At 66.2% G+C, this 15,767-nt stretch overlaps 2 protein-coding genes across 2 annotated transcripts in view; one reads left to right on the top strand and one right to left on the bottom strand.

Moving 5' to 3' along the window:
* Window positions 1-3,290, top strand: part of CPSF1 (cleavage and polyadenylation specific factor 1) — a 36,131-nt gene extending 32,841 nt beyond the window's left edge. Inside the window, exons 34-38 of the mRNA XM_084618108.1 lie at window positions 45-92; window positions 977-1,132; window positions 1,926-2,055; window positions 2,842-2,980; window positions 3,109-3,290. Coding sequence (XP_084474234.1) covers window positions 45-92; window positions 977-1,132; window positions 1,926-2,055; window positions 2,842-2,980; window positions 3,109-3,156 — 521 coding nt within the window. The 3' untranslated portion in view covers window positions 3,157-3,290. The remainder of the gene's footprint in view (window positions 1-44; window positions 93-976; window positions 1,133-1,925; window positions 2,056-2,841; window positions 2,981-3,108) is intronic.
* Window positions 3,291-3,640: 350 nt separating this feature from the next.
* ADCK5 (aarF domain containing kinase 5) lies at window positions 3,641-15,271 on the bottom strand. The gene is made up of 15 exons (XM_084618112.1): window positions 15,171-15,271; window positions 11,281-11,381; window positions 9,329-9,478; window positions 9,052-9,127; window positions 8,344-8,544; window positions 7,730-7,870; window positions 6,981-7,094; window positions 6,537-6,668; window positions 6,017-6,100; window positions 5,507-5,588; window positions 5,197-5,275; window positions 4,913-5,004; window positions 4,332-4,584; window positions 4,038-4,154; window positions 3,641-3,931 (listed from the first exon to the last, which is right to left on the bottom strand). The coding sequence occupies exons 1-15, from the start codon at window positions 15,186-15,188 to the stop codon at window positions 3,826-3,828; spliced, it is 1,746 nt and encodes a 581-aa protein (XP_084474238.1). The 5' UTR covers window positions 15,189-15,271; the 3' UTR covers window positions 3,641-3,825.
* Between the last annotated feature and the right edge of the window lie 496 nt (window positions 15,272-15,767).

Genomic DNA, 15,767 nt, shown 5'->3' with positions numbered 1-15,767 from the left:
AATGCTGCCCAGAGCAACGTTGTTGATCTGTTCTCTCCCCGCAGTGTCAGATCGCGATCGCAACCTCATGGTCTATATGTACCTGCCTGAAGGTAAGGCCTTCTGCACCCTCCGCTTCTAAGCCATGCCCCTCCCTGCAGAGGGCCATGGCTAGCACACAGGACCAGGGATAGCCCCTGCTCTCCCAATGACTCGCTCTGGGGCTGTGAGGGGGCCAGTCCCTTCCCCTCTAGCACAGACACAATGACACTCGTATTTGTCTGGTGCTTTGGGAGCCCAGCCAAATAGGCTGGAGAAGAGCCCAGTCCGTTGGTGGCTGCTGGCTGAGCTGTGTCAGAAACACCATGGGGGAGGGAACAGCTTTTATTGGGCCAGCTTCTCTGGGTGAGAGCCAGGCGTTCCAGCTACACCGACCACTGTGGTTCACCCACCTTGCCTCTGATTAGCCCAGGGTCTAATTAGCCAGGGACACCCACCACGAGCCTCCAACTGCCAGAACCAGGGACTGGCTCATAGGACGGGTCACTGAAATCGCCCCGTTGTTTGTTCTCTCTCAAGCACCTGGCACCGGCCACTGCTGGAAGACAGGATACTAGGCCAGATGGACCATTGGTCTGCCCCACTGTGGTCGTTCCCCATCTGGCTCTGTTTCTGGCCTGTTGCAGTGCCAGATAATAATACTGTAGGGCTGCACGTAAACAGAGCAGCATGGAACCCACAGGAACATCTAACAACCTGTGGCCCCCTGAACATGGGACTGGAAAGTCCTTCCTGCCGGCGCAGCCAGAGCCGCATCGGTAGCTGGGTGGGAGCCTGAGGACTCCAGCTAGTCCAGCCCCTTCGGGAGTGCGGCCCATGGAGACTCCAGCGCTCAGCGTGCCATGCTCCATCACCTGTGGAGCGGAGCATGCTGGGAACTGTAGTCTCCATGGGCCACACCTCGCCCTGATGGAATTGCTCCTGCTCCTTCTCTTAGCCAAGGAGAGCTTCGGTGGGATGCGGCTGCTGCGCAGGGCCGACTTCCACGTGGGCGCCCACGTCAACACCTTCTGGAGGACGCCGTGCCGCTGGGCCACCGACGGCGTCACCAAGAAGTCCAGTGCCTGGGAGAGCAAGCACATCACCTGGTTCGGTAGGTTGGGCTCCGGCCTGCAGAGGGCAGCGCTGTGCCCAGTTCTGACCCATCCACATGCTGGGGGAGCAGCCGGGCTGGACCCCTGTTGTGCCGGGGGCTGTACAAACTGAGATGGTGCCTGGGCCGAGCAGGTGGCCGTCTCCGGAGGCAGCTGCCATGTGGGTGGGGGGAGTGAAGGTCGAGTGTGTCTCCACCCCGGCCCTACATCTGTGTCCTCCGCGCGGGGCTGTGCTCTGGAGGCTTTGCCCCAGAGGCTTCCAGCCGGGTTGGGGTAGGCATGTAGAGGGGCTGACATGGGCCAGGGAGGCAGGCAAAGCAGGAAGAGACGTGGGCGGACCAGTGCCGGGCTCAGGTCTGCCGGGGGACGGGGTCGTGGAGGAGCTCGTGTTCGGTGCCGGGAAGCGGAGGAGCCACGCGGTGGCTTGTGGGGGGAGATGGGGTCGGAGTGGGCATCAGGTGCATCTGTGGGGCCAGGCGCAGGCCAGGTCAGGACCACAGGGGATGTGCACAGCCTGCAATGGGAGCAGGGGCTTGCCTGGGGCTGTGGGAAGTGCGTCCCAGCACTGGTGTCCGGAGTAGGACAGGGTGGGGCTAGCGGGCGGGGAAGGCGTTGGAGCTGCCGGCCTCGCTCCGGGTTCTGCAATGGAAGGGGTTATCTTGCAGGGGGCACCTGAGGCCCATTCCCTGTTACCCTGAGCTCCCAGGGCTTGCTGCTGGCCCAGCCCAGGGAGCCTCCCTTCGCGGCGGGGCGTTCCGGGTTTCCCTGACTGGGCCGTTCTCCTCCCCCCAGCCACGCTGGACGGTGGGATCGGCCTCCTCCTGCCCATGCTGGAGAAGACGTACCGGCGCTTGCTGATGCTGCAGAACGCCCTCACCACCATGCTGCCACACCATGCCGGCCTCAACCCCCGGGCCTTCAGGTACTGCCCCACTCCCCACACACCATCTGCTCCCAGCCTCTGCCTTGCCCCGCTGCCCTTGGCCAGACCCCCCTCCCCTCCTGGTGTGCGCCTGGTGGCTGCTCTCCACCCCAGAGGTGGAGGCATCTGGGCTGAGCTCTAGGGGACCCTTAAGGAAGGATGGCATTTAGCCTGTCTGACCCTGGAGGGGCAGGGATCAGCTGCTGGGTGCCAGTACCCTGTACCCTCGGTCAGGGGGAAGGGCTGTGTCCTACGGGCATGACCCTGGGCTCAGCTGCCCCCTGCCAGTAGCAGGAGAGATGTGGTGAAGTGTCTCCAGGGAGGTGCTGGGTGAGCCTGCGTGGGGCTGCACTCAGCCCTGGTGCCCCCCAGCTCTACAGCAAGGGGGGATAGACCTCAAAACAGTGTGTGGGGCTCCTGGGGCAGGGCCAGCCTCTTCCTAGGACTCCATGCAGGGTGGGAGGCTTTGATGCAGGAGGGCGTCCTCCGCTGGGGCAGGGCCCAGGAGGTGCTAGGGCTCTTGGGGAGAGGAGCTGGGGCTCCATGTGGTCCCCCATGGCCTGTTGGCCATAGCACAAACCTGCCATCCCAGCAGCCTCACCAAGGTCAGCGAGCTTCCCCAGCTCTCCCTTCAGGGGGACACGGGGCTTTCACCCGGTGCCTTTCCCTGGGCCATCCGAAGTGCCCGGACCCCGTGGGAAGGGCAGCGGGGCGGCACGCCAGCCTGGGCCGCTGCCCCGCCTCGGCTGGCTGTCCCTGCTGGTAGCTGCAGCTCCTCTCCTGCAGGATGCTGCACGTGGACCGCCGGACCCTGCAGAATGCCGTGCGCAACATCCTGGACGGGGAGCTGCTGACCCGCTACCTCTACCTGAGCGCCATGGAGCGCAACGAGCTGGCCAAGAAGATCGGCACCACGCCAGACATTGTGAGTCGGGCCCCTCGCTCTGACTGCAGGCTGGCCCCTGGGCTGTGGCAGCCCCACCCCAGAGGGGTTAGCCACCCACTCCCCAGTCAGTAACCCCTCCCCTAACTTGCCTGCTTCTTTCCCTGCAGATCCTGGAGGACTTGTTGGAAATTGACCGCGTCACGGCTCATTTCTAATGGACTCTGGGCAGACGGGGCCGCAGGGCCAGCACCTGCCCCAGCTCTTGTAAATTCCACGGAGTCCGGGCTAGGAGTGCCCGGCCCGGCTTTGTACGAACTGGGTGGGGTTTGTAAAGAAAAAGCACAATGCGCTCCTGGCTGTGGTGTTTGCTGGGGGCTGATGCTTACAGGGCAGAGCCCTGCTGGCGGCTGGCACAGAGAGAGATGCTGGCCCGCCAGGCTGCAGCAGGCTGGGGGCCAGGCCAGGGCAGAGCATGGCCCTGGCTGCAACCCCAGGGTGAAGGGGCAGGCATGTGCCTCATCCCCCTGCCCTCCAGCCCCAGCACTGGCCAGGAGGGGCCATGGCCGCACAGGCAGCCTGTCTGGAGAAGTGGGTGTCTCCGCCCCCCCGTACAGGCTCCCTTGCACGGAAAGCCATCGAGGGAGGGGGCCTGGCTCCTTTCCCCCCACCGCTCCCCTTGCAGCACCACTGACCACCTGCTGTGGGGTGCCCACACACCTTTTATTAGTGTAAGACCAGGGTCTGTGCGGCCCCCGGAGCTGATGCAGCCACAGGGAAAGGCCCAGGCTCCCGCTGGCAAGGCTCGCTGCCCCTGGCGTCCAATCCGGTCAGCCTGCGAGGCCGCAGCAGGCCTGGGTCTGCCCTGGTCTGCGCTGGCAGCTCAGCTAGGCCTGGAGGTACTCGTAGATTTGGTCACTCTCGGAGAGGAAGCCCACGTCAGCGAGGAAGCGAATGAAGGAGGCCATCAGCCTCATGGAGAACGTCTCCAGCCTGGGGAGGAAGAAAGAGACCCTGTGAAGCGTGCGCCGGCAGCACCCCTGCTTCGAGTCAACATCCCGGTGCAGGAGCCCGAGCTCGCACCCGCACCCCACCGTACCTGAGGGCAATCTCGAACTTGAGGCTCTCCCACTTCACCCGGAGCCAGCAGACGAGGCTGCTGCTGCGGATGCCTGAGGATTTGTGGCCGGCGATCCTGCTCCAGCCCTTCACAGCACTGCAGAGACAGAGGAGCCAGGTCAGGCCCGGGGCTCCCCTCGGCGCCCATCGCCCTCTGTACTGGGCACAAGCCCACCCTGGCGCAGGGGGGCCGGGCAGGGCTGTATGCTGGCGCCACGGGCTCCCCTCCGTTGCTGCAGCCTGTACCCGGGAGCTGGGGGGCAGCCCCGCTCACCTCTTGGCCATGACGAAGTAGCGGTCGACGGGGGCACCCAGGGCGATGTTGATGCTGCGCACCGTGTTGATGTTACGGAAGACGAGCAGCATGGGCCGGGGCAGGTCCTTGAGCACCTGCATGATGCGGTCGAAGTGGTGCCGGGCCATGGCCTGCATGTAGAGCGTCTCCTCCCGCGTCAGGATGTTGGCCAGCCTTAGCTGCCCCATGTGGATGGGCCTCTGCATCAGGATCTCGCAGAAGAGGAAATAATCTGGGGCGAGGCCAAGCCTGGCCGTCAGGGGAGCCGGGGCAGAGCCCAGGGGCCCAGGCTAGGAGCCGGAGGGTCTGAACCACTCAATCCTCCCAGCCTCTGCGCCCCCGCTCCCCGGCGAGCGAGGTGGGGGCAGAGCCCAGGGGCCCAGGCTAGGAGCCGGAGAGTGAACCACTCAATCCTCCCAGCCTCTGCGCCCCCCCTCCCCGGCGAGCGAGGTGGAGACAGAGCTTAGTGCACTGAACCAGCCCCCAGCATGGGAATTGGCTGGGGCCCCTCTCACCACATCTCCCATGCCCAGGCCAGAGACCCCCCAAGCCCCACTCACCCTTCACGCCCAGCTCGGCGGAGCAGGCCCTCATGGCTGCGTCGTCCCGCAGGATGATGGCTCGCCACAGCTTGCACAGTGCCGTCCGGTCACTGCCACGGGGAGAGGGACCGCGTCACCCAGGGCTGCCCGCCCCACGGGGGGGTGGGACCGCGTCACCCAGGGCTGCCCGCCCCACGGGGGGTGGGACCGCGTCACCCAGGGCTGCCTGCAGGGGTGGAGACATTGGGCCCTGGTGCGCTGCCCCCTATCCACGAACCCCCGGCCCCCTGCCCGGTCCCTACCTCTCACTGAGGAACTCGTAGAGGCCGTGATCCAACAGCACCAGCTGGGCCTTCCCGTCAGGACCCTTCCGCACCAGCACTGCAACACAGAGCAGGTCACTGCACAGCACCCAGCCCTCCCCTCGGCGCCCAACCTGCTTCCTCCACTGGCCGCCTCCCCTTGGCGCTCGGGCAGGGGGCTGCAGCCGGCCTGCTCTGGAGAGAACCCCTGGCCCGGCCCAGCCTGGGGGCCACGAAGGCAAAGGTGCCCCTGGAGGGGAGAGGGCAGTGCCTCTGTGCTGGGCTTTCCCTGCTCCCCCCGCCCCCGTACCGTTCCCAGGGTGCGGGTCCGCGTGGATGAAGCCCGTGTAGAAGATCTGCTCGGCAAACATCTGGATCAGCTTGTCTGCGGTCTGCAAGAGGGCGAGACGGGGGTGAGCTGCTGAGTGCCCTAAGGCAGACACCCACCCCAAGGGCAGCAGATGGGCCAAGCCTGCAGACACTGGTGCCTGGCAGCCAAGGGCAGCGCCGGGGCTCCATTGAACAGGGAAGGGCCTTCAGCAAGTGCCATCATTCAGCCGTTCCGCAGTGCTCGTGCGGAAGGGGAGTGCTTTGCCTGCCAGTGAATGCAGCCGCCTCTGGGGTGGACCGTGGCAGCTGAGTCCCAACCTGCAGGAACGCTACGAGCGGCTGTGGGGGGTGGGGAGCTTAAACATGGCAGCCCTATGCCCAGGGGCAGGTTCACAGAATCCACTGGGACTCTGCCTGTTGGGCCCTCCTTCCTGGTCCCCAATCACCCCAGGGAAGCTCCCCCTTCACCGAACAGCAGCGCCTCACTCACGTCCTTCAGGCCCAGGCCCTGCGCCCTGATGCTCTCCACATTGTTGATTTTGCAGCCTTCGCAGTAATCTGCCGTCAGGACTCTCTGCAGGGAGAAGATGGGGATCAGGAGGGGGTGGGCGGGGGCTGGGGCCCTGCTCTCCAGGATGCAGCCAGAGAGAACTAGGGTAAGCCCTACGGCCCCAGGGGCTGGGGTGCTGGGGTGCAGGGGCTGGGGTGCAGGTCCTTCCCCTGGTGTTGGGCCTAGTTACCAGGGCGAGGGGGGTCTCCTGTGTCCCCTTGGGGGGGAAGTAGCTAGTCTCCATAGAGCCCACATCTGGGGTGAGGGGGTGACCCCAGCTGCCTGCTGGGGTTGGGGGCTAAACCCACCCGGCCCCAGGAGAGGAGGGGCCTGTGCAGCTCAGGCTGCAGCCAGGCGTCCTACCCAGCTGGCGGCTGGAGACATGGCTGGGCCCCCGCGCCCGGGGTGCAGCGTGGGCAGCTGGAGCCATGGCCGGGGCACGGCCATCCTTCGTCCCTACCTTGCTGCACTTGTCCCAGTGCACCTTGGGGACCACGACGTATGGGAAGTGGCGCAGGTCCTCGGCACAGCGCTCCGCGTTCCGGCCCTCGTTCTCGAAGTCCAGCTCCTGGGCCAGCGTCCCCTTCAGGTCCTGCGGAGGGGGAGGGAGGGCAGGGGTGGGCAATGGCATGGCCAGGGGCCCCTTACAGCTGGGCTAGCCAGAGCGTTCCTATGCCAAGGGGGGGCACATATCCCGCAGCACGGGGCACCAACTGCCCTGATTTCCGCTCAGCGCCTTGTCCTGCTGGCACGGAGGGAAGCTCCTGGCCTGGGGCAGGGCCCACGGGCGGGCGCTAACAGCCCAGGCCCGGGGCGAACGGAGCCTGGAGCGCCCGCACCCGGCAGCACCGGCCCTGCACCCGGGATGTGGCACCAGTCCAAGGGGCTCGGGCGGCGCCGGTACCTTCAGGACCCAGCTGAACCCGAAGCTGGGGTGCATGAACTCGATGATGCGCAGCAGCAGCTCCAGCGTGCGGATGTCCCCGTCGAACCTGTCCCTCAGGTCGATGTACTGCACCTGGGGGGCAGAGACCCGCCTCAGCCACTGGCTGCCCTCAGGGACAACACGTCCCAGAATGCAATTCACCACCCCCGGCCTGGGGCCGGACCCCCCCCCCCCACATGCTGCCCTGTCTGCCTGCAGAGCAGGGGGCCTCGCGTTGGCAGCACCCCCTGCAGGGCTCAGACTGCAGCCCCACGGAGCCGGCAGCGTCCTGGCTCCTCATGCTGAGTATCCGTGCCCGGGAGGCTTCCAGCAGGGATCGGGGCTGCTCCATGCTGGGCACTACACACCCCTGCCTGGGGCAGAGCCCCCATCTCCCTCCCAGCCCCAGCCCTAGGGGAGCAGCTGCTGGAGATTTCCCATGGAGGCAAATCTTGGGAGTTGCCTCGGGTCCTAGCCTGTCCTCCACCCTGCAGGCCCCCTCCATCAGCCTGAGCTGCCTGCCCCTGCTCCCACCCAGCAACGCAGGGCTGCTCTCAGCCCAGGCTGGGGCCAGGACTGTGGGGCTGAAGAGGGCTGCAGCTGGGCCCCTCTGGCTCCATGACCCCAGCCCGGCTGTTCTGACTGGGACCGCGGGGGAGGCAAGGGCCCCGTATGGAGCCAGCCCCAGCAAGGGAGGTCAGTCACACCAGCCCTTCCGGCTCACGCACCTTCACAGCCACCAGCGTGCCGTCCTGGAGCCGGGCCTTGTGCACCTGGGCCAGGCTGGCTGCGGCCATGGGGTGGTAGTTGAACTCCCGGAAGAGCGTGTCGGCTGTGGCCTTGAAATCTTCCAGGAACAACTCATCCACCTGCAGCAGGGGACAGGGAGGGCTGGCCATCAGGGAGCTGCCCTCCGGCACCGGCTCGTGCCCAGAGCGGGCAGGGCTGGCCGGGAGGGCTCAGCCGCTGAAGATGCCACGCGCGGGAGCTCTGGTTCTGAGCGGCCCCAGGGCAGCAGAGACCAAACCAGAGTTTCCAGCTGTGCTCTGTGTGCTATGAGTTGGGGGGTGGGGGGATTCGGGCAGGTGTCCCCCTCACCCAGCCTGCAGGAGCAACCAGCGCCCATGCTCCAGAGGGCGGGGGGGGCCGGTGGGTGCTCAGTCAGTGCTGTGCAGAATGGAGAGCTCTGCCCAGCCCCCCCCCTCCCCTGGTGCAGCTGGGGGAAGCTAGAGGCAGAGGGGGCTCCAGCCCCAGGGCTGCCAGCCTGGCCCCTCGCCCTGGGGGCAGTGGTGGTGGCTGAAGTGATGCCCGTCTCCAGGAGCCCCGCAGAGCCGGCACTCACCTCCCCGCAGCCCCTCTTGAGGGCCTGGTCCTCCAGCACGCGCAGGGTGCTGATGTACTCGGGCGGCAGCAGGTGGTTGAAGGCGCACAGGCCCTGGCCCAGCTTGATGTACAGGCCCCCGCTGCGGATGGCGCCCTGCACCAGGCAGTCGGCCGCTCGCTGATGACAGGCTGACGTCGCCTCCTTGTACTCCGGGCTGTTCTGCCGACAGGGAGACGGGGCAGGGAGCAGCCGTTAGCACCGGCAGGGCACGGCCAGCAGGGGGCGCGGGCGCCCAGGTGCGGCCAGCAGTGGGTGTCCGGTCACGGCCAGCAGGGGGCACGGGTGCCAGAGTGCGGCCAGCAGGGGGCACGGGCACAGGGACCTGGCCAGCAGGGGGCGCCTGGGGATGGCCAGCAGAAGACATGTCCCAAGCAAAGGGGTAATGGGGCTTCGATGGAGGGACACGCCCACCAGCAGGGGGCACTGCGCCCTGGGGGCTGCATGGCCAGGGAGGCGGGACCTGCCCAGGACGCCAGCAGCAGTGGCAGGAGAGGGGCTCCCCCTCTGAAAACCCCTCCAGACAGCATCTGTGACCCCCTGCACACTGACCCCATGCCCATCACCGTGGGATCGGGGCGCCTGGCAGTGACCCATCTGGCTCGGGAGGGGACTGGCACTGGGTCGCAGCCAAGGGGCACACGGGTCCCCATGCAGCAGGGAACATACCTCGTCCACGCCCCGCAGCACCACGTGGGCCGTCCACCAGTAATCCAACGAGATCCGCATGCCCACGTACAGGGACCTGCAGCGACAGGGCAGGACGGCTCAGCACGGCCACGGGAAGGACAACTGGCCTGGGGCCGGCAGAGAACCCAGGAGACCTGATTCCCCCTGCAGTGGGGCCTGGGAGCTTGGTCCTTCCCTGGAGTCGCCTGGGCGCCCGTGCAGAGGGAGCCCCTCGTACTGGGGTGGGGGGTGTGTGTGTGACACTGCCGACACCCACCTGCCGAAGCGCCCGACGCCCTCCACCAGCAGCCGCATCTTCCTCCGCTCCTGGGCGTCAGCCAGGCCGTAGCGCGTCCCGGCCGCCAGGGGCAGCCCCAACCCCGCAGCCAGCAGCGCTTTCCACAGCAGGCCCCTGCGCCGGCCCCCACTGGAGGGACAAGGGGACAGTGGTGAGAGCCCCCCCATGACCTCCGCCCCCTCCTGTGACTGCCCCACCCCACCCCGGGGTCACCACGCCCCCCTGTGACTGCCCCACGCTCTTGGGACCTCCACGGCACCTGGGACCGCCCGGCCCGGCCCCACCCCACCCTCCATGGCCCCCGCTGCCAGTGCCCGCCATGCCCCCCCCGTGCAGCAGAGCCAGGCCACACCCCCTCCAGACAGGCCTTGGTTGGCGGCCCAGCAAGGGTGAACCGACGGGGCCTGCTAGCGGAGGGGCAGTGCCCAACCCCCTGTGACATGGAGCCGGACAGGACAGGGTCATGCCACTGGCAGGCGAAATGACCCAACTTCTACCTTTACAGACATATTAGAAAAGTCTGTAAATGGTCACTGGGCCCGTCCTGACAAACAGCTCCAGCCACGGCAGAGAGACCAGCGCTTGGAGACGCAAACCGGGATTGCGAGAGCATTAGCGGCGAATCCTAACTGGCTGTGTGCCTCGCTCTTGTCAGAGGGTACCCAGGTAACCAGCCGGCCCCTGGCTGGCCCTGGAGCCTATTGCTCCCGAGATCAGACGGGGACATTACCGTGGAGCTGGAACCTGGGTGGGATGACGTCACTGGCTCTAGTTCTCAGTGAAGTTTGCCAAGTGCCCAGTGGAGAATTACCTTGTGCTGGTGAACGCAACGAGTTACGTGCGCATACAAAGGCAACTGGAGGTTTTACGGCAAAGCCACAATGCTGCACCCGAGGAACGCCTGCTGGCCAGAGGCTGTCGCAGGCTGCCGGGGATCTATAAAGGAACTCTAGGGCCCTGATCCTGTAGCTCAGATCTGCTTAAGCTTCATCAGAGGAAGCCTGAGTCACAAGACTGAGATCTCCAGCTCCAGTCTGGAGTCCCTGCTCCTCCTTGTGGAAGAATTAGAACAAATTACACATGGACTAAGAACAGGAGGACTTGTGGCACCTTAGAGACTAACCCATTTACTGGAGCATGAGCTTTCGTGAGCTACGGCTCACTGCATCGGACGCATTCAGCTGTAGCCCACGAAAGCTCATGCTCCGATAAATGGGTGAGTCTCTAAGGTGCCACAAGTCCTCCTGTTCTTTTTGCGGATACAGACGAACACGGCTGCTCCTCTGAAACCTACACATGGACTTTTTGCACTCAGCAGCTCACCATGTCTGCTGTGAAACTGCTGGGAGAGCTCGGTTCATATCCGGATGTGTAACCAGCTTTGACCCACCACCCTCTCTCGTCTTGTTTAATCAGTCTTAGCGTGGTTAATACGAGCTGGCTGGAAGCGTGTGTTTGGGTAAGATCTGAACTATCCATTGAGCTGGGGGGTGACGTGGCCGATCCCTGGGGACTGGCAGAACTTTATACACGATGAGCAAGACTCTCAAGCATCCTCATGGCGTCTGACTGGGCTGCGGGGGCGGGGAGCCCCGGGCTGGGTCGCTCTAGGGGAGTGTGTGTTGGCTCCTGGGTCGCCACCAAGGTATTGTAGAAGCTGTTTTGTTGCTGGCTGGGTGAATCGAAGTGTTAGAATAATCCACCAGTTTGGGGATCGTCTGCCCCATTCTCTGCAGTTTGCCCTGACTGAGCAAGCTCAGTGTGGGCCCCCCTAGGCACCAATGGTCCGTCCCACCCCGTTATTTCACACCCTGCCCGGCAGGCAGGTGCAGACAGGCCCTGGGCGGGGCTGGGCACCGTGGGGAGGGCCGTTTCCAACACACCCAGGTGGCAGGGGATGGTCCTGGGGACTCCTGGCTCCCCGGGCTTACCGTTGCATCGGAGGGGTGGGCCTGTGTCTGCAGTGCAGGGCGGGCGGCTGCCATGGGCACCTCCTCTGCAGCAGGAGGGAGTGAAAGCGGCAGAGCTGCACCTGGGGGGCAAGGCGCAAAGATCAGCGGGACCCCGAGAGTGCAGGCGAGGAACGGCCACCCTGGGCACTGCCTGCGGAACTCACTGCCACCAGGACCTGCCAGGGCCCGGGACATTCCCAGAGCAGAACCGTGGGACACCAGCCAGAGTTTCCCTCAGCCAGAGCTTCTCCCATCCCCAGCTGCCCCCAGGGAAACCCGGAGAGGCACAGAACTGGCAGCATGCCCGTCCCACCTCGCTCAGCCGCACCCAAACCATCACCTAGCTGCACTGCAGAGCACGGAGTGTGGGGGAGTCCAGGCCCTGCACCCCTCTTCCTGGGATCCACTGAGACTCTCAGCCAGCCAGTAAAACAGAAGGTTTATTGGACAACAGGAACACAGTCCAAAAACAGAGCTTGTGGGTACAACCAGGACCCCTCAATCACGTCCTTCTGGGGGAGCAGGGAGCTTAGACCCCAGCCCTGGGGTTCCCTGTGTTCCTCCACCCAGCCCCAAACTGAAACTAAGCCCCCCCAGCAGGCTCCCTTCTGCAGCCTCTGTTCACGTTCCTGGGCAGAGGTGTTACCTCCCCGTCCCCCTCCTGGCTCAGGTGACAGGCTCTCAGGTCTCCCATCCCCAGGGCACATTCCCAGGTCAACACTCCCCCCTCCCTGCTGCGTCACAGCGGCAGAGGCAGAGCACGGAACTCGGGTGACCAGCTGTCCTGATCTTATAGGCGCAATCCTGATATTCGGGGCTTTGCCTGACACAGGTGCCTATCACCCCCCACCCCCGTCTCCATTTTTCACACTTGCCAGCCGGTCACCCTACAGCAGAACCCAGGAGTCCTGCCGAGCAGGCCCACTTCCCGCCAGCTGACCACGCTGGGCCGCAGGAGGTGAGGACGCAGTGAGACCTCGCTGCTCCCCGGGCAGGCGGAGGCATTGCGTGGAGAGCGAGGGGCCCGCTAGACCTGTTTGGATCAGCACTGCGTCGTTACGCTGGGTAAACGGGTGTTATGTCGCAAGCACATGCCTCGGGAGCCGACTGCTTCAACCACTGGGGAAGTCAGCAAGCGGGCGCAGGCTGGGGGCTGGCTGGGCATTTGGGAACAGGCCGCTCCCCCACGGTCTGGGCCAGCCGGCCTAGGAGAAAGCTTTCCCACCCCGCCGTGGCGGAGAAGCCCTCTCAGCGCAGCCCAGAACAAGCCCCACGGGCGCTGAGCCGGCTCCCGGCCGCACTCGTTAGCGAAGAGGAGCAGCTGACTTGTTCTAGAGACCAAATGGCGGCCGGAGCCAAACGCTGGTGCAAAGCCCGGGAAAGGAGAACCCGCTCCCAGAGGAGACGTATCTCGCAACCCGTCCCCTCGGGGACCTGCATTCCAGCCAGCCGGGTTCCCAGCTGGATTGCAGTCACCAGACTGTGCCCGCCCGGGCCTGAACCTGGTCTGTCCTCACCTTGTCTCCATGGCAGATGCTGAGTGCCAGCCCGGGGGGGGGGGGGGGGGCGAGGCGACAGCCCCCTTCCTCTCCCAGCTTTCACAGCCTGCCTGTCCTCGAACGCCGGCAAAGTGCCGGGGACACCTGCTGGGGTGACCCGGACGCTGGGAGAGCGCGTTCCAGTCGGTGAACGTCACACCCCAACTCCCCATAGACATGGGTTAGATCAATACCGGGAGTGTAACGCCCGTTCACGTGGTGCTCACTGCGCCTTCCACAGGTGTGCTGGCCGCTACTTCTCTCTACAGTTCAATGGCATCCAGGGATGGGCAGCTGTCAGGTGGTAGAGAGCCACCTTTTGGTGGGCCAGGGGCTGTGAGCAGGAGGGGGTTGGGCCTGCCCCCGGGGGTGGGGGAGGGGAGTGAAGCCGGGCTGGGGGGGGTCGGGTCCTGCCCCCGGAGTGGATGGGTGGGCGAAGCCGGGAGCGGGAAGGTCAGGTCCTGTCCCTGGGGTGGGTGGGTAAAGCCGGGAGAGGGGGGCGTCGGGTCCTGTCCCCGGAGTGGGTGGGCGAAGCCGGGGGAGGGGTGGTGGCTGAAGCTGGGGGAGGAGGGGTCAGGTAGGGGCCTGTCCCGCAGGGCTGGGCCCGGCTCTGGCCATTGGCTCTCACCATAGCATCACACGATACAGACCGAGGGGGCCTCCCCCCGCAGCACCCCTTTGTGGCCTTAAGCCCTGGCACCACCAGACTGCTGCTCCGCCCTGGGCTGTGGTGGGCCAAATAAAATGATCTGGGAACCCGACGTGGCCCTGGGGCTGCCCATCCCTGGCGTAGGGTCCCCTGGCACAGTGCCCAGCCCAGGCAGTCCCTGCCCCCAGCAGCCAGCAGGCAAAACCAGCTTCACCCCATGGGCGCTGACTGCCCAAAGCCTGGCCGAGCTGCGGGCACACTGCCCTGGCTCCTGCCTTCGCACCCTCCCTCATGCCACCCAGTGGGAGGAGAGGTGGCAGATCTGCCACCCCGACTGCTCCCTGCCAGGCTGTGCACAGCTGGGCCGCCCCGGGCAGCACCATGGGGCACCCCAGTCCCTGTCTGGGAGCCCAGCATGGGCACTCACAAGGAGCTGGCGGCTTTTTCCCCATTTCCAGCCTCAGGCTGGATTAACAACTTGTCCTTGGGGGAGGGAGGAAATATGAGATCAAGGAGCCTCCCGCCAGTCCCATGGCGGCGTGGTTCAAGGCTGCAGCCGCAGCCCCCTCTCCTCCCCCTCCCCCTCCCCTCCCCCCCACAGCCCCCCAGCCGGCCTTGGCAAGTCGCCTTCAGGAAGCTGTTTCCTAATCGGCCTCGGGGTGTTTTTCCAGTGCCAGGCACACTGGGCGGATCTGGTGCCCGGGCGCAAACGGCCTCCCTCGTCCCAGGAGTGAGCCACCAGCCCTGCCTGGCAAGGGTCCCCGGTGCGATGTCCCAGCTGGGGCGACGTCTGGGGCAGACCAGGCCCGGGAGCAGGCATCCGCCTCCCCTGCCCCGGCCACGCTAGCCAGCCACAGGGGCTGCCTGTCGTGGTCAAAGCCCGCCGGGACCCGGAGTGGCAGAGACCGACTCCCAAGGGCGTCTGTGCAGCCCGGCCAGGCTGGGGCAGAGGGGAAACTGGCAGCACAGAGCTTGGGGCTCTCCGACTGTGGGAGCCCCAGGCCAGTGCAGCACCTGGCACCATGGGGGGGGGGTGAGTGCACCACGGGGGGGGGTGAGTGCACCATGGGGGGGGTACCGTAATGCACATAACAACGAGCACTCAGGAACCACAGGTGTGTGGGGGGGAATATCGTAAAATCCACATAATACCCAACACTAGGGAGGGCGGGGGGGGGGGCGGTACCGTAATGCACACAGTAATGGACCCACTAACTCGGGAAGCGTGGGGGGACGGACGGTACCGTAATGCACCCAATAGCGAGCGTGAGGGAAACACCGGGGCAGTACCGTAATGCACACAATAGCCAGCCCGCGGGAAGCACCGGGGCGGGGGGCGGAAGGTACCGTAATGAACCCAATAACGAGCGCGAGGGAAGCACCGGGGAGGTACCGTAATGCACACAATAGCCAGCCCGCGGGAAGCACCGGGGCGGTACCGTAATGCACACAATAGCCAGCCCGCGGGAAGCACCGGGGCGGTACCGTAATGCACACAATAGCCAGCCCGCGGAATGCACGGCGGTGGGGGGCGACACCGTAAACACAGTAACCAGCCCGCGGGCGGAGGAGGAGCCAGCCCCAGTCCCGGCCGCCCCCCGCCCCGCAGCCGGGTGGACCCAGGCCCCGGGCTCCGGTCCCGGCAGCCCCCGCCCAGGCGCGGGGCCCGCAGTTCTCCTCACCGTCCGCCGCAGCTCCATGACCGCCGCTGTCACCGTCCGCCACCGCCGCCACGGGCCGCCGAGACCCCGCCCCCTCACTCAGCCCCGCGTCGATTGGCCCGCCCGCTCCCAGGCTCCACCCCCTCGCTCACCGCGAGCGCCGATTGGCCCGCCCGGATCGCGGCGCCTCTCGTGCCCCGCTCTGACGGGACCCTGCGGACTCAGGCCCCGCCCCCAAGCCGCATTGCGCTCGCTGATTGGCCCGCAGGCCCCCGTCGCAGTGGTGGGCAGAATGGGCGGGGCCCTCATGTGGCCCCGCCCTGAAGCTGGACGGGGCGGGGCTGGGGCGAGGCGCTGGGGGCGGGGCGGGCGTGTCCGCGCACCGTGTGGCGGGGAGTTCCGCAGGTCGGGGCTCTGGCTGCTCGTGGGGGCTGGGCCCAGCGGAGTCTCAGGGTGGGTGGGGCTGTGTCTGGAGGGGACAGAGCAGCCAGAGCCCTGCAGGGTGCGGGTGTGTATCGTACCCCGGCCCTGGTGTGTATCGTACCCCGGCCCCCCACACGCCCCAGACCCCCAGGGTGTGTCCTACCCCGGCCCCCCACATGCCCCAGTCCCCCAGGG

The sequence above is a fragment of the Lepidochelys olivacea genome (genome assembly GCF_965140295.1).
Source record: "Lepidochelys olivacea isolate rLepOli2 genome assembly, chromosome: 2".
NCBI classification, from domain to species: domain Eukaryota; kingdom Metazoa; phylum Chordata; order Testudines; family Cheloniidae; genus Lepidochelys; species Lepidochelys olivacea.
The sequence above is the reverse complement of the archived record's forward strand: the minus strand, read 5'-3'. Positions and strand labels throughout refer to the sequence as shown.